This window comes from Condylura cristata, unplaced genomic scaffold, assembly GCF_000260355.1.
Source record: "Condylura cristata isolate star-nosed mole 26May11 unplaced genomic scaffold, ConCri1.0 scaffold00023, whole genome shotgun sequence".
Classification (NCBI taxonomy): Eukaryota; Metazoa; Chordata; class Mammalia; order Eulipotyphla; family Talpidae; genus Condylura; species Condylura cristata.
In genome coordinates, this window is record NW_004567124.1 from 22806540 (window position 1) to 22828397 (window position 21858).

The following is a 21858-nucleotide window of genomic DNA, read 5'->3' on the forward strand; positions in this document are numbered from 1 at the left end:
ATTATTATTTTCTCTATTAAAGTTCATGAAGTTCAGCACAATGTCAAGTTTCTCCTACAGCCCTATTACTCAAAGTGTAGGCAGGGGACCAGAAGCTCCTGTATCACCTCAGAGACTGTTAGAACTACAGCCTGATATCCTATTCTACTAGGTCTATAGAATCAGAAATCGCAACTTGACATTTTTTGTGTTCACACTGAAGTCTGAGAAGCACTGTTCAATAACACCAACTAGAATATGTACAAAGCAAAGAGCCAACAGTTATTTTGAGACCTGGGACACTGAGAATCCTAAAGAAGTTGCTTTTTTGTCATGACACCTACCTCTACTCCAGCTTTGGACCCAATTCCTTTTGGGGTCTCACGTTGTTCTTTGCTCCCACACAAAGCATAAATGAGCCTAAAAATGGTGAACACAGACAGTATTCAGGGGGGTGTCGAAATGAAGCTGCCACCTTCTCTTCAGGGCAAAAAGCAAATTCTTGGAGTCAAATTTAGAGTTACATTTCTAGAGAGAACTAGGCAAGAATGCCTATAATTTGAGCATCTCCAGAAGGATAAGGGTTTTGTGCTACATGGGAACTGTTCCCAGACTTGATTTATTATTGACTTGTCTGTTTCTATTCTGTCACTAATCTGATTGACAATGAAACCCTGAATATGACTCGCAGGGATTCCTGCGTGAGTGGGAGCTGCGGGGAGGGCCCTTCAGCCTGCTCGGGGCAGGTGCGCCTGCGAGAGGGAGGTGTCTGTGAAGGACTGTTTGCCTGAGTAGTGTGTGGAAACGACACGGGAGATGTGGGTGTCTCTAGGGAATTGATTGTCTGTGATGTGAGATGTGTCTGTCTGGATTATGAAGCAGTGTGGGTTTGGGTTTGTATGGTGCAAGTCGTTGGACTGGAGGAGGTAGGTGGGGTTTCCTATGTAACAGGAGGGGGGGGAGGGTTGATACACACACAGACACAGCTAACCAAACAGCTCCTTTTCTCACCCTTCTTAGTTTTTCCTCCTAGAGTACTATCGCTATTGAGAGACTTGGGAGGCGGAGATTGGAGGAGAGAAGCGGAGGGCACTGGAGAACCAAGAACCTAGGGGTCTGGAAGCTCCCTTTTCGGCTTTGCGCGCAAGCTGGTAACTGGGACTGAGAAACAGATGCGGACAGGTGTGCCCCCAAGGGGCACGCGAGGCGACACGTGGAGGATTCACCTTCAGTCCCGGAGTTGCATCCCCAGGCCTGGGGTCGCCCATCCACTTCTCCTGAGTCTGCACGGGATAGAAGCCTGCGCCCCTTCTCTTCTCTGTCGGGGCGGGTAGAGGCAGACCCAGCTAGCGAGCGGAACCCCGCCCCTCCCTTGTTACTGAAGAGCCCCGCCCCCTCCCGCCGCCCGGCGGAGCTCCGCCCCCTCCCCGCTCCCGCCTCCGCCCCCCGCCCCGGCACCGCGCTCCCCTTGCTCAGTCTTGCTGGCCCCATGTTACTGAGCGGAGCTCCTCCTGCGGGCTCCGGCCCCGGGCCGCGGGCGCAGGGGAGCGCTGGGGGCGGCCCAGGGGGGTCTCGTCGAGGAACTGGGGGTGCAGGGCCTGGCCCTGGAGGGGGCGGCAGCGGTGGAGTGGCCAAGTGGCTCCGGGAGCACCTGGGCTTCCGCGGGGGGAGCGGCGGCGGAGGTGGGGGTAAGCCGGCGCCCCCAGAGCCCGACTACCGACCCTCCGCACCATCCTCGGCGGCGCCCCCCGCGCCGCCCCCGGACATCCTCGCAGCTTACCGGCTGCAGAGGGAGCGCGACTTCGAAGACCCCTACTCTGGGGGGCCGTCTGCCTCCGCTGCCCTAGCCACCCCTTCGGTCCCCGGCCCCACGCCGCCCCCACGGCATGGCTCGCCCCCACACCGCCTTATTCGAGTTGAGACCCCAGGCCCCCCGGCACCCCCTCCGGAGGAGCGGATCCCAGGACCCCCAGCCAGCAGCGACAGGGTGAGTGTCGCGCCGGGAGGGGTTGGGGAGCGCAGGAGAGGTGGTCGGAGGTCTGGGGCTTTTGAGAGGGACAAAGGTGGCCTGGCCCAGCCAGGCCTCTCTGTGTCACGGTTCCAGGAGGACACAATCTTAGTCCCTGACCCCAGGGCTGGAAGCCTTCTTCCACCTTTGTTCAGATTCTCGACCGACTAATATGGGACTTGTGCCCCAAACTCTCCCTCTATTCCCTAATATCGCTCTAGGACTGGTGACCCTCCCCCTCCTGGTTTCTGCTCTCTTCATCGCAGCACCCCCCCACCTCCGCTCTACCCAGTCCCCAACCTAATCAGGGAACCTCTTTCTAACGGTATTTGAGATGCCCCCACCCCTACTGGTTTATAGCTTTCTGCCCTCTGGGAGCAGCATTTCGCTGCCCTTTGATCTCTGACCCCTCCCCTCCCTCCGAAGAAGAGACTGCACAAAGCTCAGCTCCTCCTCCCCAGGGAGCGCAAGCATTCTTGCAGGTGCTGAAGCCCCAGGAAAAAGGTGAAGGCTTGGGTTTCTCTCTGTGGACACAGCAGGAGCTGCCCTTCGCCTTAACGGGCGGGTGAACTGTTTTCTCAAGAAGACTGAACCGGCAGCTCTTCTCTAAGGGTGTTGACCACTGAAGTCCAAGCAGGCCCATTCCTGCATCCTTCCCTTTTTCTTGCCCCTCCACCCCAGGTATGGGGATAGTGCTTGAGACCTGTTGCCTAGAGGGGCTCAGGGTCTGAACCCACTCCTCTTCTTTTGGCCTTCTCTTCCCTGGATTCATTCTGAAGGAGACTATAGCATTTTGTGGATTGCAGACCTGGGGTACAAGGAACAGCTGGGCTTTCACTGTTCCAAAGAACATTCATCTTGCTTAGAGCAGACAAGACACTTCACCTCAACCCCAGTTCACCTGTATCCTCCATGACAGCTGAAAGCCATCCCCAGATTCCTCTTGCCCTAAATTCTATGACATGACTCTTCGGGCCACCCTGTCTTTGTTGTCTGTCTCTACTTACCCCTGGGAGTTTCTCTCTTGGGGCTCACTCCCCTCTTCTCAGCAGAGAACACAGATTTATTTGATTGGAGAGCATAGTTGCTCTCTGAATCCCAATCTGTAGGCTTCAGGCTTGAGGTTTTCAGCTAAAAGATCCTGATGTCATGAATAATAGAAATGTGTCAGGGTTAGGGCAGACGTCTCAAAAATGTGCGTTATTTCCCCTATTGTTCCTGTCATGAAGGCATGATTGCCAGTCCTGAGCCAGGAGCCTAGGCCTGCAGAAGATTCAGGGGAGCTCTCCTCCAAGGCTTTGCTTTCTTCGCCTTTCCTTAGGATCTTCTCTTTCCTGATTGCCCCCGGATATTGGGTAATGGTGTTGGTGACCATGAAGCAGCAAGTCCAGTAGACCAAGTAGTGTCTCTTCCCTGACACTGCCTGTTGGCACATGGGCATGAGCTGTCCCTAGCCCTCATCTTAGATTGACTTAACAGGCTGCCCTTAAAGCCAGGAATGGTGACTGATCATTTCCAGGGTCAGAGACTGCCCTAACTAGAGGTCCCTCTTGCGCATTGCCCCATGGAAACCCCAAGAAACGGACTGTGCCCATACAACCATTAGGAGACCTGTAGCCCCTTGCTATAGGCAGGCATCCATGCCTCACCCTGGGTGGGCCCTGTGATCTGTGGGCTCTTAAGACCTGGGGGTCAAGAAGTGTCTGATCCTTTGTCAGACACTGTCCCTGAAGGTCAGCTTTCAGGACAGGAATGAAACCCAGCAGGAACTCCCAGGGGGCATACAATCTGTTTTCTTCAGTGGTTGTCATAAGAGGGACACAAAGTCTCTTCTAACTGCCCAGGGACATTGTCTCTGTGAATCCTGTCCTGAGCCTTCTCCTTATTCAGAGAACACTACCCACCCCTTTAGAAACACAGTTTGGGGTATCCCAGAGTCTTCTCATAGAAAGGGCCTAGACTAGGTACCTGAGCTCCTCACCCTAAACCCAAGTACCAGGACATCTCTCAAGCCTATTGGGTGCATGTGCTGACAGCTTTCATTTGGAGATGCTGCTCCTGGCCTGGGAGACTGCTGAGCCACTGTTTCTGTCTGGTGTGGCTCCTTTTCTCCCTATAATCTGTCCCACCTCCTCTTAGCTCTGGCAGGCCTTTTGGCTTATTGCTTTTTGGGTTACCTCCTGAGGTAAAACGGTGACTCAGGACCAGGATATGTTGGGCTGACCTCTCCCCCATCTTCTGGATCCCTTTGGCTGGTGATGGGAGGGTCAGACCCCTTGAGGGGGGCTGGGTCAAGAACTTTGATGAAATGGGTGGAAATGCTTCTATGATGAGAGCTTGAGGGGAAATGAGGACTGTAAGTATGGGGCAGACCCTGAGAGGCCTGGGGCTCAGAGCCATTAGCCTTCTCCCTATGCAGGACTCTTACCTCGTGGTCCACCCAGAGACCCACTGCTGCAGTTGGCAGGGACATGAGGGTGACCATCTGGGCAGGCCTGTCAAGGCAGGTGTGGGAGCAGCAGGAGCCGCACCCTGTACCAGGCAGGCAGGCCTTGCCATCTGGCCACAGGAAGAACCCCCTTACAGTGCAGGGCCCTGTCAAACTGCCAGGCCACACTTTGGCAGAGGGGTTAGAGATTCAGTCTTTCTCTTGCATTCCTCCCTTTTCTCAGATCTTCATTAGTAAATAACGTGGTCTAATTAGGAAAGGGGGATGGATAGGGGAAGAGCCCTAATGGGATGAAGCTCTGAGCTGCCTGTGACCATCTGCACAGTGTGCTCTTTGCCTCCATCATGCCGTGTGTGTGTGTGTGTGTGTGTGTGTGTGTGTGTGTGAGAGAGAGAGAGAGAGAGAGAGAGAGAGAGAGAAAGAGAAAGAAGCAGACAGGGATGATGTAAACATTAAGACAGTCAGGCACCTTGTGAATTGAATCTGGGCTCTTACTCTTAAGCTTGTGGATGGGTTTCTAGGGTTCATGAACCTCCAGAAATTGAGTGAAGATATTTGGATGTATGAGCATTTATCTGCGGGGAAGCTCCCAACTGACGGATTCTCATGGGGTTTCACAGGGCCCAAAATATTAAGAACTTTTAAAAATAGATATACCTCAGAGATGGTATCCACGTGGGCTTGGATCTTCCAGGCCCAAATTTGGAAACAAGAGAACAGACAGGCAGGAAGAGGAAAGTGAAGGAGACATTCAGGGTGTCTGAAGTCCGAGGAAGACATGGCTTTCCCAGGATTGGGAGGTGCTGCATTAAGACCCTCAGCAGTGCTAATGCACCATTCAATAACTCTGGTCTGTTCTCTGGAAGGCACTCACCACCCAGAGGACCTAGTCCTTGCCTTCTCTGAGTTTAATTTTACACCTGTGACTTCCAGAGTCTGGAGGTCTGATCTGTTCATCTTACTCATGATTTCCAGTGAATGTTGAAGGAGAAAGAAAGCCCTGGGGGAGGGAAGGTGGAGAGGAATTGAGAAGGGTCCTTGTCAGGGGATCTTTGCAGACTAGCTAGCTCTCTTAACCCTTTGTTGGCCATCTGTGCTGCTGTTAGTGCCTAGAGTATGGCTGAGGCCTGCCGCCACCATGGGCTAGGTAGCCAGCCCCTCTACCCTGCACAGCGCTACTTCCTCTCACTGTGGTGCTTATATCCTCTGGAAAACATCTGCAACTTGTTGGCTTCACCAGTGACTCAGTGACACCTAGAGTCCTGGTGCTCCACCTGTTAAAGATGGAAAAAGTTGGGACCCTGTGACCATGGACCGGAACAACTGACTGGCTGAGCAAGCCTGGCTGGAGCCTGGGGCTTGGAGGGATACCTGCTGCCCACTCCAGTGCCCCTCACCATAAAAGCAGTGTGATGTCTGAGAAGAGAGGCAGGGCCCAAACACTGCATGTGGTGAGCCTGTGTCAACAAAGCCTGGGCTACAGCTACCGGGCTTCAGAGCATCCCCAGGTGCTGGACTCTTTTGGAGCTTGTTTCATGTCTGACCCTGAGAGCTTCTGGAGAATTCAGGGATTTGTTCTTTTTTTTTTTTTCTAATATTTATTCATTTATGCTTACAAGAACTGCTGGGGTACAGGCTATAGGTGTGGGGCGGTGAGAGGAGACAGAGTGGGGAGCAGAACAGGCAGATTAACTGAAATACACTGCTGAGGGGAGCAGCGGACTGGTCAGGAGAGGTCTGCCATGCAATGTGGGTCACCACCCTGGCTGGAAATCGAACTCTGGCTGCAGACAACTTCATAGTGCTGCGCTTCAACCATTTCACCACCAGGGAGGGCCTGGTTTTGGTCTTTTTGTCTTTATAACATAATGGTGGGTATCTGCTAAGCTTCTACTTTGTATCTGGTACCATTCTGAAGCAGCTGACATGTTTTAGACCAGTTGATCCTTACTAACAACCTTACAAGGAGAATCTCTTAGCCTCCCTGGTTCTATAGTGAGACTCAAACACAGGAATGTGGGGTCTTGCTTACTTGGTTTCACATCTAGTCAGTAGAACGGAGGTTCACAGCCAAGCAGGCTGCCTCTAGACACTGTCAGTACCTGCCTGGACTTTTGCACCTACTGAGAGGAGCCTCACAGAGAGAAGATGTTCACCAAGCATTTTCTAATGAACAGGGAAGGGAGACTTTTCGAAAGGCGTGAGTTCTGTGCTGAGTTCACCATCTTCTGGAGGCTAAAGGCCAATACTTATGAGTCAGTCCTGATGTAGCCACAGGATTAAGATACTTTATAAGGGTCTTAAAAGAGCTGGTGGCATCAATTGCATATGTGTGATGTTTGAATGTTTTACAAGCAAGGCATTTCTTTGTAATTAGCAAAGAGTAATAACTAGTGTGTTTCACGTTGAAGGTGTTTCCTGGCAAGTAAAATTAGGAGGGGCACTCCAATAAGTGGCAACAGAGGGTACAAAGAATTTGACCTTGGAGAAGGTAAAAGGTGTGCATTTCCCAAACTGATAGACTTTCAGTGGAAAAGGGCTTTTACTGTTAAATATTTTAGAGAAATGCTGAATAGAGAATCCAGGGATTTGGCCTTTCTGTTCTTCTCCCCACTCTGACTCTGGTGAATCCTCTCACTCTCCCATACCCCTGGCTTGTACCCCAGTTCTTGTATGCATGAATGGATAAATCTTTAAAAAAAAATTAGACTGGTCTCTTTGAACTCAGGGTCCTTAACATGCTAATGTGTATTTTAAATCTTCAAATAGAGAAATGAAGATGCTGCATCTTCAGTTTTCTGCATGATCTATGGCAGGTCACTGAGAGTCCAGAAACCAAGCCTCAGCCTTACCTCTGCTGTTGACAAACTGGACAAGCACCTAACATCTAAGGCCTAATGTCTGAGTATAAGAGATTCTCTTCAGAGCTAACATTTATTGAACACTGACTCTGAGCCCTCTTCTAGGCTAAGCAGTTTTACAGTTATTGTCCTCTTTCCAGCCCTATCTATAGCATACATATTAAAAAGCAAAAACAAAAAAACCAGGCTTCTAGACACTAAATGCAATCTAAAGAAGTGGAGGATAGCCCTCCCTAGTGGTGCATGGGGCTAAAGCGCAGCAATACAAGTGAGCAAGCCACAGCTTCTTCAGTTCGAGTTTGATCCCAGGGGATGGCGGGGGAGGGTGGGGGTGGGGGTGGGCAAGGCACCCCCAGGTGACCCATATGGTGCAGCAAACCACTCCTGTCTTTCCCACTCTCCCCTCAGCAGTATACTTCATTGATCTGCCTGTTCTCTCTCCACTCTGTCTCCAGTGAATCCTCTCACCTCCCCTGCACCCCAGTTTTGTATGCATAAATAAATAAATCTTTAAAAAAAGAAAGAAAGAAATGGAGGAAGAAGACAGTAGTAGACTTCAGGGACCTCGCCGAGCCCAAATCCTGTGATGTATTTGGTCCCCTTTGCTTCCCCTGGATTCACAAGCCCCATGGATGGGGCTGGGAACTTTTAGCACAGCCCAGCTGCAGAAGGTGAGTCTGTCAGTAATCCTGACAGAGGCTTGGGCAGGAAGGCGTGAAAGCATCACTGCTTCTCTGGGAACGGCATTGTCCAGTTGGAAAATGACAAGAGCAGGGTCCTGAAGGCATCCTGCTGGATGGCAGGAGGGGAGGAAGACCTGGGGGCCCTCTGGGAAGCAGTTCCTACCTGCTAGTTTGGAAATGTTTCAGCAGCATTCTGACTCCACCACAGCTCTGGTCTTAGGTGCCTTCCCTTCAGTTCCTTCCTTCTGCCCTTAGCCAGAGGCCTTGAGCCCTGTTCTCACATCATTTCTCTTGCTGCTTGTTTAGAGTTAGTGTAAGTGGAGATCTGAGAATCAGTGTCATATCAGAAGATGGAGATTCTGGGGAGAAGGAGGTCTTGCAGATCCAGTGAATGTATTGAGCACCTACTGTATGATACTGTATGGGGCCATAACCAAATTGAGAAAGGGCAAAGATGTCAGAAGCTTGCAGGCTTAGCTTCCCTCACTGAGGAGTTTTGCCTCCTCACATCCCAGGGAAGATGTCTCTGATTGGGGTCATAAGTGCCCCGGGCACGTACCATCCTGCCAGCCTTCCCAGCAGGCGGCTCCTGATTCCTAACCCCTGTGGGTGGTTCCTCTAGGAGCCCCAGGGAGTGGGGCTGGGGCTTCCTGGAGCAGGGTGTGGAGCCAGGAATGGAACAGAGAAGCCATTGAGCTGCCCACAGAGCTGCCACCTGGGTGCCCACGGGCATTGCAGGCTGGCGCTGGGGAGGCCCACGCCAGCCTGGGAGGGGTCGCAGCTCTGGGCACCAACCCAGGACTCCGCTGGGAAAGGTGCTGTGTACAGCTCTGACCCTATGGACTGACATTGTATGGGAAGGGCCTGGGGCCCGATGGTGGTGGAAGGGCCAGGTCTTGGGCCAGATGCTTTGCTCACAAAGCAGGGTCTAATCCCCACCCCATGACCCCTGCCCCACCCGAATTCATGCTTCCTCCCTCTTCTGAACAAGGAAGAGTGCTTCCTTTGTCTACTCTTTTGTTTTATATAAACTGAGTTAAAAGATATTTACTGGACACTTTCAGGCACTCGGGATTTGATAGTAAAAATGGTTTCTGCCTTCAGGAAGCTCACAGTCTGCAAGAAATGCAATAAAACAAGGTTTACTATACAATATGTTGATGACTTAGCAGAGGCACCTAACCAGACCTGGGGGGAGAATGGAAAGGCTCTCTGAAGAAATACAATAATCTCATCCAAGCAAAGGGGAAAACTTTGAGGTAAGAAAGAGCATAGAGCTTTAAGATAACAAAGTAACCTAAGGTAAATACAAAGAAACTAAAGAAAGTAGAATCTTTTAAACTGCTTTAACTTTGAACGTTCTTGCTGGCAAGGTGAAGAGCCATTGCAAGATTTAAGGATAGCATGACGATTGATTCATGTACTGTTGAGTAGCTGCCACAGATGAAATAGAGGCTGACCAGAATTTCTCGTGGGGTTGGCTCCAGAGCCCCCTTGGTCAGGAAGGTGAATCTGTGGGTGCCAGTTGCCTGCAAGAAAGCATCTTGAAGTGAGTGGATTTCTTATTATTTGCTTTATGGAAGAAGGAGGTTGAGAGTTAGAGGGCTATGAGGGGAGCTAAGCTGTGAACTAGTGGAAACAGTTTTCTGGCGTTTACTGTGATTCAGGTGCTAATTGGAGCTGGAGAGACAAAAATGACAATGAGCCATATCTGACTGATCCAGTGTTGGTGCAGGGGTTATATGAGAAGGTGGTTTTCTTAGGCATAGGCAGGATTCTAGGGAGATCTAGGAGTTGACTGGAACAAGGTGGAGCGAGGTGAAGAGCTGACATGGTGGGTGCTGTCAGGATATGCTTCAGACCCCCAGAGGGTTTTAGGGGGCATGGACATTCAAGATTGGGGGTGTGAGGGGGAGTGTGGGTGTGGTTTGTAGGAATTTCTAAGGTAAGGACATTCCTTTCTCCATTTCTCCCCTGCTGGCATACCAGATACACTAACCCAAGGAAGGGGTGAACCCAGGTCACCCCACTGCCTCCCTGTCCACAAGCTCCCACAGTCCTGATCTGGCCCAGAACCAAGGCCTATACCACAACTGGGGAAAAGACAAAAGTGTCTCTTCCCCGTGCTGCAGGCCTGGAACCACTTCCCATCAACACCTGTCAACCCAGGGGTGCAGTGTTCCCCTGAGGTGCTGGCAGCCCTGGTGGCCTGGGCTCTGGCTCCTCCAGGAGCCTGTGCCCAGCTGATAGAAAGGCCCTATTGTCCTCAGCTGTACCCCGCCCAACCACCTTGAGCTTCTCTGCAGGGTGTGTGGCTTGTGGTTTGCTTGGCCTTGACTGAGAACAGGAAAGAGGTGGTATGTGTCACTTGTATGGGAAAAGGGGCAACATGAGACATGGAGGGCCAAGAGAGGCCTTTCCTGTCTCTGTCCTCTGAAGTGATTTTAGCAGAGCCCAGGTCTAGGCTTCTTGCAGGACTGTCCTAAGGTGGTCTCTCAGCCCCAAGGCAACCAAGATGCTCTGTGGCTGACAGCATAACTTTGGCACAAGAGACACGGCTCTAACCCTTGTTTCTGCACTTTCGTGGACTGGTCTTGGGCATGTTGTTCCCTAATTGTTGTAAGTCTCCATTTCCTTAAAATGGGAGTAAACTAGACACTGTGATGGTTGTTTTAAGGATAATCCAGCAGAGCCTTGCTAAAAGTTAAGGCCTCAGCTTTTCCTTCTTTGATGGTCAGCAAATATTAATTTGTTCAGCATCTGGGAACATGCTGGCATGCACAGACTAAGCAATCTTCCAGTCATCTCACTTTTCCCTGCTTGCTCTTTGAGCCCCTGTAGCACCTTTGTAACCAGTTCTCTGAATTACTTCCCTCTGTTAAACCACCTCGTGTGGTGGTTTGTAGGCCTTTGTCCTGCCTGACTGAGGCAGGCCATTAAGCCCAGGGCCTCATCTTGGCCACTTAACCTAGAGGATGCTGGGGCATAAAGTTAACAGAAAGATCTACCACTTTGGTGGCAGCCTATTGGGAAGGACCCCTGTGAAGATGGAACTGGCAATTTCCCCACTTATGCTAACAGCCTGCCCTTGAGAACCTGTACCTCTGGAAAAAAGGCGCCCTGCCCAGAATTCCTGCTCCCATCTGGGGAAAAACAGCACTGTCTTTGAGATGTCTAAAGTCTACTTCTTCACTTTCTTCCCTCAGTTGGCTATTTTAGAAGACTACGCGGACCCATTTGATGTTCAAGAAACTGGCGAAGGCCCATCCGGAGCTTCTGCAGCCCCAGAGAAGGTGCCTGAAAATGATGGCTACATGGAGCCCTATGAAGCCCAAAAGATGATGGCTGGTGAGTGATAAGGAAGAGATGGGGGGCCAGGGGGTTCCCTCTCAGGCCTGGATATCTGCAGCACAGGTTCTGCAGCACACAAACCTAAGGACTGATTATTAGAAAATGGGAGAAAGCCTTTGCAGGCCCTTGGGGAGGGTGGCTAATAACTTCAAGATAGTTGTTTTGGGTGTGGCTTGGGGTATCTCAAACCTGAAGCAGTAGAGAAAGCCACACAGCCAAAGGTGAGACAGACAGAATCATTGGGGATAGTCAAGAAGGGTAAGATATTGGTACAGGCTGGAGGGTATGGGGCTTAGGGAGATGTCAAATTAATGATCCTTTAAAAAAATAAAGAATCACAGGCTTTGGGGAAGATGGTGAATTTGAAACGATGTGATATGTCACAGTGAAACCTCTTTGTGGTAATTGGAAGCACGCAACTAGAAATGCAGATGCAGTGTACATTAGATTGGGCAAATAGACCTGGCCCTGGAGAGCAGAGGCCAAGAGAGGATTCAGAGGAAGATGAAATGGGGGTGATCAGAGAGGAGCTCTGGGTGACTCATTCTAAGCCAAAGCCCCAGGGCATCATGAGGGAAGGTCTGTTCAGAGGCAAATAGTCTTAGTGCTGGGCAAACTGAAGAGCTAAGATGAGAAAAGCCTGGAGACCAGTAAAGGGCCCCAAAGACTGAAATGAGTTATTTGGACTTGCTCCAAAGAGGGGAAGGAGCTGTTATGAATTCTTGAGCAAGAGAGGAACAGGATGTATATGGCATTTTAAGAGGATTGCTAGGGATTTGGCCTACAAAACAGACTGGAAGAACTGGGCATCAGAAAGATGAGTTACCAAGCTGTTGTGGAGATTGTTGAGGATTTAAGGTGACAATACTAACACCCCTTTTTTCCCTTCCTAAACTTAGAAATAGTTAAGAAATAACATTAAGGAAATGAACCGGTGGAGATAATGTTAACTTCATTACTAAGAAAGGTAATTGGAAAATAGTAGTCAACTATGTCATTACATTGGGCTTTTTTTTTTTTTAAAGATTTATTTATTTATGCTTACAGAACAGGGGTACAGGCCAGAGGTGCAGTGGGTGAGAGGATTCATCAGAGACAGTGGGGAGCAGAACAGGCAGATCTATTGAGATACACTGCTGAGGGGAGCAGTGGGCAGGTCAGGAGAAGTCTGCTGTGCCATGTGGATCACCTCCCTGGCCGGGGATCAAACTTGTGCTGTAGTGGCTGCGGATAGCTTCACAGTGCTGTGCTTTAACCCATTGCTCCACCAGGGAGGACTTTACATTGGACTTCTTAAAACATTGCCACAGAATTAAACTTGGTCACCTAACCTTGGACAGCACAGTAGAGCCATAGCCTCTGCTTGGGGGCAGGAGGAGCAAAGACCAGAATGTTCTATCAGTAGGCAGATCTGAAAAAGAGAGTGAGCCTCCACTGGCTGACCAGATATTTGCTCTCCTTCCCTGGGCCATGAGGGTGAGGGGCAGAGTGGTCAGGGATGTTATTCCAAAGAGCCCATGGAAACATCAGACTGTACAATAAGGGTTGGCTTTAGCAGTAATCTAGGTATAGAAGAATAAGGGTGAAAGTCATCAGATATGGGCCACGAGCAAATGGAATTCAGAGAATGAAGAATGCCCAGGACTAGAGATGAGAGTGTAGTGAGTGGATGCAGAGAAAGCAAGGAAGCAACTATCCAATTTGGATCTGAAGGGTGCAGACTCCTAAGAGGTCCATGAATGTCCTGGAGGTATATGTGAAAATTTGTACATTTTTCTGGGGAGCAATTCCCTAGCTTTGAGCAGATTTTCATTGGCATCATTGACTCAAAAAAGAAAATCACAGCACAGATTAGAACTTTTGGGGGAAGTGGCAAGTTTGAGACATAAAAGTGAAACATTTTTATGGCAGTTGAAAGTAATAGGTGCAAAGAGTGCTTCCTCCAGCTTGTTTAAGAGTGAGGGCTGGAGGAAGGAAAAGTCCTTGTTGAGGGGAACAGACCAACAGAGGGCCCAGGGAGACCCCATTGGGGGTGACCAGAGAGGGCAGTCCATAAAAATGACTCTTCAAAGAGGAGTTTCAGGAAGGGGTAGTCACCTGTCTAAGCAACAGAGAAGGGTGTTTTATCTCTTGGGAAATAAGGAAATAAATAGGACTGAGTAGTAGCAAGAAGGTGGTGGACCAGGAGCGGCTCATGCTACAGTTTCCTAAACGTGTAAACCTCAGCTCCCAAGTCCTTGTCGGCCTTCATAGGATCTTTCTGTTGTCTCTCACTCTGGTGCCTCTCTGCCTTGCCTTCACTGGGTTGAATAATTTTGGAATCCTAGAGGTATTTTGAAGGTGAGGGTTCCCAGTGAGCAGCCACCTGGCTCCCCCAGAACCAGCAGCATCTCCTCTAAAGGAGACTTGGCTTGTGCTACGGAGCTGAGCCAGGCAGTCCAAGGGGTGCTCACGCCCCCCACCCCCTGTTGCCTTGCCCTTGCAGAGATCCGGGGCTCCAAGGACACAGCTGCTCAGCCCTTGCCTCTGTATGACACACCCTATGAGCCAGAGGATGAAGGGACCACTCCAGAGGGGGAGGGGGCCCTCTGGCCCTGGGAGTCTCGCCTGCCTGAGGATGATGAGAGGCCCCCTGAGGAGTATGATCAGCCCTGGGAGTGGAAGAAGGAGCGAATTTCCAAAGCCTTTGCAGGTGAGTCCTGGGTAGAGAGGATAGGCTGTCTACCATCTGGCAGCTTTCCAGGATGAGGGGGATAGAAAGGGTGGTCTCTGGGGGCCTTGGGGAAGCCCAGGAGCTGGGCTGAAGGAAACTTTAGTTAAGTGTGCTGAACTGTAGTGAAATCACCGCTCTAGTGGTGAGTAGGACAGTGTGGAAGCAGCACTGTGCAGAGGGCCTGGGGAGCGCACCGGAGGAAGAAAGCAGCTCCCTGCATCACCACCTGTCAGAGGCAAAGAGGCCTGGGGCACTTCTGCCTCTGGGTGGTTGGGTATATTTAAAAATAAAGAAATTCCAAACAAAATGATGAAGCTTGTGGCATATGTTAAGTACTTATAGTTAACAAAAGAAGGCATTTAAATCTTCAGAACAATGCAAACAACTGTATGTAACCTGAATTAGAGGGCTGTGCTTGTCTGTGTCAGACCAGGGGTGCCTAGCCCCTGGTGTTTTCTGATGAGTGGGGACTGGCGGAGAGAGACAGAGACTCTGTGAGAAATCTTTGCTGAATGAAAACAAGGTTTTTCCTGTACCAGGCACCCCAGTGTCTGTCCCAGTCAGGCCCAGAATCCAACGTGGTGTGTTGGTGGAGCAAGAGCAAGTAGCTGGAGAAAGCTTCAGCTTGATTCTGTGAGAACATGAAGGATTTAAATGCCATTAGACCTCATTCCCACACCCGTCTCCCCTCAACCCTCCTTTCCGCTCACCCCTTCTTGGGCAAGGGAGGTTGCTCAGCCTCTAGCTGGTCCCATTCTCTCAGCTGTGTCTTCCCCATACTAGCAGCCAGACCAGGAAACCACAAGTTTCTAATTTGTTTCCTGTAAGCACGCAGCACCATAGAGGATGGGCCGTTTATCTCCAGAAGTCTCCTTGGAGAATCAATACTGTTTGGATTGCTTAATGGGAAAATCTATGCTCGTCATTAGGAAACCTCGTTAGCAGCCCTGCAGCCGCCAGTGGCATCACTCTTCTAATTGTCAAGGCTCAGATTTAGGGGAGGAGGGGTAAATTTCAATAAAAGGTCTTCCCTGAGAACTCCTGACAGCTTGAAGTTGGGCTGTTTCATTCCTGCTGCAGAAGCTACTCCCCTCCTTTCCCCCCCCAGGCTTCAGGGCAAAGAGGAAGAGAGGTGTGTGTGTGTGGGGGGGGGAGTGGCCAGGAGGCTGTGAGAACTGGGTGTGGTGCTGGAAGGTGTGGGCAGCTCCTTGTTCCTCTTTTCCTCCTTCCCCAGTCCCTTTGGGCCCTGGAGGCTTGTGAGAGGTCAAATAAAGGGGACCCACAGGCTGGCAGAGAAAGACTCTGTATCCTGCTGCTTGCCACCTAAGCCTCCCACCCTTTGACCAGGCTGGCCAGTATGGCCCTGCCCAGCCTTCGACAGTCCTGTTGCCCCCTCAGAAGCCATCCCTGCCACTACTCTGACCTCTTCCTTTCTAGGCTGTCCTATGTCCTGACTTTGAGTTTTGGTCTCAACCTCTGCCTCTCTCTGTCTCTGTCACTGTCTCTCCTCTCCCTTCTGCTGCTGGCTCCAGTTGACATTAAGGTCATCAAAGACCTACCTTGGCCTCCGCCTGTGGGACAGCTGGACAGCAGCCCCTCCCTGCCTGATGGGGACAGGGACATCTCCGGTCCAACCTCACCCCTCCCTGAACCCAGCCTGGAGGACAGCAGCGGTGGGTCCTGTGGGGGCTTTTGACCAGGGTGACATGTCTTCTCAAGCCTCAGGCTCCGTGGGCTTGAGTTGGAGGAACTGAAGTGGGGCAGAGTTTGAAGAGCCTTACTACAGGAGGAAGAGGGAGAGAAAAAGCACGCATTTCTCCCTCTCCAAAACTATAGGAAAGGTGTCTCCTAAGGGAAGCTTCTTCCAAATAGCTCCCCCACCATGTCACAAAAATCCACTATTTTATTTTTTTAAAGATTTATTTATTTATGCTTACAGAACTGGGGTACAGGCCAGAGGTGCAGGGGGTGAGAGGGTTCACCAGAGACAAGAGGAGGGAGCAGAACAGGCAGACTGATGAAGTACACTGCTGAGGGAAGCCGTGGGCGGGTCAGAAGAGGTCTGCTGTGCCATGTGGGTCAGCTCCCTGGCTGGGGATTGAACTCATGCTGCAGTGGCTTCCGAAAGCTTCATAATGTGGTGCTTTAACCTGTTGCACCACCAGGGAGAGCCCCCCAAATCTACTGCTTTAAGTTCACTTCTTTAGCTTTGGCTGACCCGATCTTTCATCAATGCAAATCACTCCTGAGGTGGGTGGGAGTGATACAGGCACAGGTCAAGCCTACTTAGGGTAAAAGGAAGGATCTGATCTCATCTGGGGACTAAAAGACAGTAAGGGCGTGGAAGTGCTACCAGGAGAGAAAAAGGAGTTCAGATGAGAAGACAGGCATCCGTTTAGGTTTATCCGAAATGGGCACCAAAAGGGTGCTCACGTGTGTGCCTGTGCTTGCACGTGAGGGCACCTGTTTGCACATTTGTGCCTAAGTATGAACGAATCTTTCATAATAAGAATAAGGGAAAATCTCTGTCACTTGTGCATTTATGCTGTCTGTGGCCTGTCAGGCCTGGCCAGGCAAGGAAGGGAGGAGGCCAGGCTGTGGGTGGGGGAGGGGAGCCTGTGGGCAGCGACCTGGGGGCGGGGCAGGGTGGGCCTGCTGGCGGCTTTGGGCAGAATTAGCCTGTCAGAATGGCACAGGGGGAATCGGATAATTGTCGCAGATCGATAAGTCATTTCTACAGAATGGCTTGGCAGGGTGATTTGGAGAAGGGTAATGAACTCTGAGGAGGAGAAAGAAACAATATTATCAGCGCTGAAGCCACCCTGAGGGGGATGGAAGGCTGTAGGCAGCTCCAGAGGGAGAAGCTTAAGTGGTTTCTCAGGTTGCTTCTCTCCCACGTTGTGGGGACTGGGAAGCCCCTGTGGCATTAACGTGCTGCACCCCCCCCCCCCACTCCCAGGGCAGTAACCCAGGATTCAGGATTCAGGTCCATGAGCGTGCCTGCCCTTCCAGAACAGTTTCTTGACTCTTTTTGGCAGAATTGGGGTGGTCACTTGCTGGTCAGTAGGGCTCTACCTCTAGGGCCCTCAGAGTCCGTGACTGGTATATTCCCCACAGCCCAGTTTGAAGGATCTGAGAAGAGCTGCCTGTCACCTGGCCGGGAGGAGAAGGGGCGGCTACCTCCCCGACTCTCTGCAGGGAACCCCAAGTCAGCCAAGCCCCTAAGCCTGGAGCCCAGCAGCCCCCTGGGGGAGTGGACAGACCCAGCACTGCCTTTGGAAAACCAGGTGTGAGTGTCTGTGTCCAGCTGGGGACTCTCTCCTCTCCCTTCCCCTCCTGGCATTTTCTGGCCTGCAGGGGACACCCTCATGGGTGGGCCTGGACGGCGAGGACCCAGCAGAGATGCCCCCTTCCTCTCTTTGTCCTCAGCTGGTACCACGGGGCCATCAGTCGAACAGATGCCGAGAACCTGCTCCGGCTGTGCAAAGAGGCCAGCTACCTGGTGCGGAACAGTGAGACCAGCAAGAATGACTTTTCCCTCTCTCTCAAGTGAGTCGGGGTAGCTGTGGTGGGGGTGAGGGGGCGGGGGAAAAGGGGGCCAGCCAACAGGGCAGGAGGTTCTCCAGTATTGACCTTCCTCCCAAGCTGGGGATAACCCCAGCCCAGTGAACATTTGTCCACTCTGGGCTGGGCTCTGGGGGATCAGGAAAGGTCAGCATATCATCCCTGCTTTCGCAGAGCTTAGAGTTGGCAGAGGGAAATTAGAGCTGCAGCCTCCAGAGAGAAGGCTTCTGTCACTTACTGTGTGGCGTTGGCCCCCCCATGCCCCTCAGGACCTCCATTTCCTTATTTATAAAGTGGAAGGCTAATATCTTATAGGAAAGGATCAAATGAAATAATGTATGAGAAGCACAGCATGTTGCTAAGTGCTCAATAAATTACCACCGTTACTATCATTCATGGAAATCCAGGATGGTCTAGAAACACAGGCAAGGAGATAGCTGCTTTGCCTTGAGGGAATCTACTGGTTGGACCGGACCGGAGGCTGGGTCACATACTTCTTTGAATCTATTTTCTATCCAGAGATACATCTAGGAATGTGGTAGTTGGTTTGGAAGAGTATATATACTGCAAGAAGAGTATATACTACTTGAGGAAGGTGGAATAGTGGACCCAACGTTATTCTTAGAGAAGTGGGCAGGAGGGCTGGGTACTAATCACTGACACTGAGCTTTCAAGAGTTCTGGAAGAAGTAGGGCCCTCCCTTCCCATCAACCTTCCTCCCCCCAGAAGCTGATATGCACAGACCAGCGATGGCCTTTCCCAGCAGCAGGAACCTGTCTTCCCCTTGCACTCTGGGGTTCTGCCAGGTGGAGCCTGCACCCCTCCATGAGGCAGCCTGTCAGCATGATGTGTCCTTCCCCCATTACTACTGAGGATGCCTACTACTTCCTACTCTGTTCCCTGGGGGCATTAGAGTCCTCTCCACTTCACACAAAGCTAATATATGGAAATTTAGGGCTAGTAAACAGATACATTGGAGGCTAATTATTCAACTTCACTATATGATGATGGAAAAAATCATCAAAATATAGTTCGATATGACATGAATTCCATTCTGGAATTAATAAAACTCGTTATGTGATCTTAGGCAAATTACTTAACCTTTCTGGCCTTGCTCCTAAACCCTTTGCAAAATGTGTGGATAGATACCTCTTGGGTTTCTTCCATCTTCCATGCTCTGGGAGTCTGCAAATTATCATAAAACCAAAGGAACATTTAAGAAAATTTCATGTGTCAAAAATTTGAATTACATCACTTCAGGAAGGTGTATGGCTTTAAAACTTATAGTTAGAATTCATAGAGCATTTAGTCTGTGCCAAGCAGTATATACTCCTCTAAACCAACAACCACATTGCCACACATATCTCTGCATTATGTATAGAAAGTAGAGATTCAAAGAAGTATGTGACTTGCTCAAGGTTATCAGCTAAGTGCCAAAAGCAGTATCTGAACCCACCTCAGTCTCCATTCACGAACCACTTCCATTGCGCAGCTCACTGAGTCTGGTACTATAACAGATACAGATTTCATGGACTCTGTTCCCACTCTCACTCCGGGCAGAGTCCATGAAACCTGTATCTGTTACAGTACCATACAAGGTCAGGAGAGACCCCAAAGGTCTGACTCTTAAGAGGTCAGCAGGCAAGCAGGATCCAGCCAAGCTCACTAACCGGCCTTAGTCTAGAGAGCAAAAGAGGGAGGCAGGGCTGGATACCAGCTCCAATCCAGGCTGCTCTGGCCCCGCCAGCATCTGTCTGCCAGAGCCTCGTTTGCATATAAATGGTTTTACTGAAATACAATTATGGTTTCTCTTCTCTCTGTAATGGAAGGGCTTTCAGTGGTAATTAAACAGCTTCCTCAAAAAAGCTATGCCAGCCCTGGCCCTGTGGCCCAGCTGGTCCCACCCTGGCTCCTTGAGGGCTGGGTAAGAGTTCTGCTGGATCTTAAGTCCCATGGGACTTCATCCCAGGAGGTTGGTTATACAGATGGAGACTGGGCTGTCAGCTTCCACCTCAGCTCACTGGCCACTTGTTGTTCTTCTTGGCCAGATCTGCTCCTCAGTGGGGAAGATAGCACAGCTTTCGAGAGAGGTGATTCGCCCAAGTAGACTGTGGAGAAGGGAATGTCCCCAAACTGGGAAGGGGGTAGACTAAGGGGGGGGGGGGCACAGCCTTGAGCCTGGGCTTTAGCAAACAGCAGACCAGGGAAGATAACCACACACTGCCTCCCTCGGCCCAGAGGCTGAACATTTTCCTCGGCTCTTGGCTCCTTTTCTAGGGCCTGTGTGGTCACTGTCAGCCTCAGCTGTTATCTTCACCCTACAGATGAAGGGTGATCCCTACACCCTGACACACCCAGCCCTGGAGCCCCCAGCAGGCTTCCAGACACAGTACCTTAAGGGTGGGGTGAGTGGAGTTTAGGGTCTGTTTTATCCTCCCCTCCCATTCTTTACTTTAGACTTCCCACTCTCCCCATTTTCTTACTTTTAGGCCTAGAAATAGGGTCAGAACCCTCTTTATACCCAGCCAGGGAAGGCAGCTGAGGGTAACCAACCTCAAGAGTGAGGGCCTTATACTGAAGGGGTTCCCCCACCACTGCGTCCCACAGTGGCTTCTAAGTCTTTTCCTTGTCCCCTTGAAAGGGAGTCTGAGAAGCAGCAGACAAGAATTTAGGGTTAGTATTCCCCCACAAATTGCTTTCCTCCTAGCCTCTGGGTGAGTTTTAGACCTGCACCCTGACCCACTGAGCCTGTAGTAGTTTGAACAAACATTCTAATACACAGTATTCTAGGGCTGAGGGTGTCAGGACATCTGAGAACTGGCTAGAATTCTTGAGCAGGGGTTTCTTATCCTGTGGGTAGGGCCAGGCACTAATGCTGATGTCCTGGATTGTGGTGGGGAGAGGGCAGTGAGTGTGTTCTCTGAGGAAGGGACTAGAGCCACAGTCTGGGGAGCCAATGGTCGCCCCAGACTGAAGAGGAACAGGGGCTTGGCCCTAGTCCTGGATAGCAGGAGGGTGAAGGCATGGCCTAGCTGAACATTCCCAGATTTTGGAGGGGCTTCTGGAGCAGCTCTCCCCTTCCCCTATTCTCTGCAAAAGCCTCCCTTACTATCTTATCACATGTCTAACCACTGACCTGCCAAGAGTATCTGTGTTGCCACCAGGAGGCCCCCACAGGTAATGGCCCCCATACCTCAGAGACCATAGGCAGGACATCAGAGGGGTGGGAGGTGAGGGGTAAGAGATGAGTTATTGGTATCTCTAGTACCACCTGCACACACCCTAAGTACTCTACATACATTCTTGGCCTCTCTAGTGCTCTCACCACAGTAGGCTAATGCCAGCTTCTACCTGTTCCAAAAAAATCCCCTCTGCCTGCTTCCTGCTTTCTGAACTGACTTCCACCTTCTGCAGTTACCTCTCTCTTTCAGCTGGCTTAGCCTGAAGTCGGGGCAGAGAGGAGGACTGGAGAAGAGTCCCCACTCACCAGGTTTCCTCTCCTCTTCCTAGGAGCAGTCAAGGCTTCATGCACATGAAGCTGTCCAGGACCAAGGAACACAAGTATGTGCTGGGTCAGAACAGCCCGCCCTTCAGCAGCGTCCCTGAAATCGTGCATCACTACGCCAGCCGCAAGCTGCCCATTAAGGGGGCCGAGCACATGTCCCTGCTCTACCCCGTGGCCATTCGGACTCTGTAGATGTGAGGCCCCAGCGCTGCGGGTCTGGACCCAGCCCTGTGCCCATTCCCTGGCTGAAAGCTGTGGCCCTTCCCGGGACGTGATTTCCCGAACCTTTCTTCCCCTCTCCCTGGTACTGAATGGGAGCTGGAGATTCCTTAATTTATTGTAAAGGGGAAGGGCTAACAGAGCCTTGGTGTAAAGGGTAGTCTGGAGCTGAGGATAAAGAATCCCTGGGGAAAGGCTAGCCCAGGAAGAAAGGGGCTTCAGAACCCTTGGTCTCCCAAGGAGTTTAAGATCTGCAGCTCCGGCCCCTTTCTGCCCCTAGGGCGGAGGTGGCGATGCCTCCACCTTCCCCCTGGGTCTACGCGGGTGGAGCTGGACGCGGCTCGCGGGACGCCTTGACCATCTCGCCGCCTCTACCACAAACCGCCAGCGGACTCGGCCCAAACTCTGTTGCGGGGCTTGGGAGAGGCACTGAGGGTGGGGAGAGGGGAAGGACCGGAGGAAACTTGTGCAGTCTTCGGCCACCCCGGCTCCCGGCCAGAGGCAATAAATAAACCCAGTCCTGCCA

At 51.2% G+C, this 21858-nt stretch overlaps 1 protein-coding gene across 1 annotated transcript; it reads left to right on the plus strand.

The window, feature by feature from the left end:
* Nucleotides 1–1468: 1468 nt before the first annotated feature.
* On the plus strand, nucleotides 1469–21858 carry SHF (Src homology 2 domain containing F). The gene is made up of 7 exons (XM_012728818.1): nucleotides 1469–1966; nucleotides 11187–11328; nucleotides 13817–14023; nucleotides 15577–15717; nucleotides 17162–17333; nucleotides 17474–17593; nucleotides 21119–21858. The coding sequence occupies exons 1-7, from the start codon at nucleotides 1469–1471 to the stop codon at nucleotides 21303–21305; spliced, it is 1467 nt and encodes a 488-aa protein (XP_012584272.1). The 3' UTR covers nucleotides 21306–21858.

Coding starts and splice junctions, on each gene's coding strand:
- SHF (XM_012728818.1), top strand. CDS start 1,469: ATGTTACTGAGCGGAGCTCCTCCTGCGGGCTCCGGCCCCGGGCCGCGG. Junction 1,967..11,186: donor CCCCAGCCAGCAGCGACAGG/GTGAGTGTCGCG, acceptor TTCTTCCCTCAG/TTGGCTATTTTAGAAGACTA. Junction 14,024..15,576: donor AATTTCCAAAGCCTTTGCAG/GTGAGTCCTGGG, acceptor TGCTGGCTCCAG/TTGACATTAAGGTCATCAAA.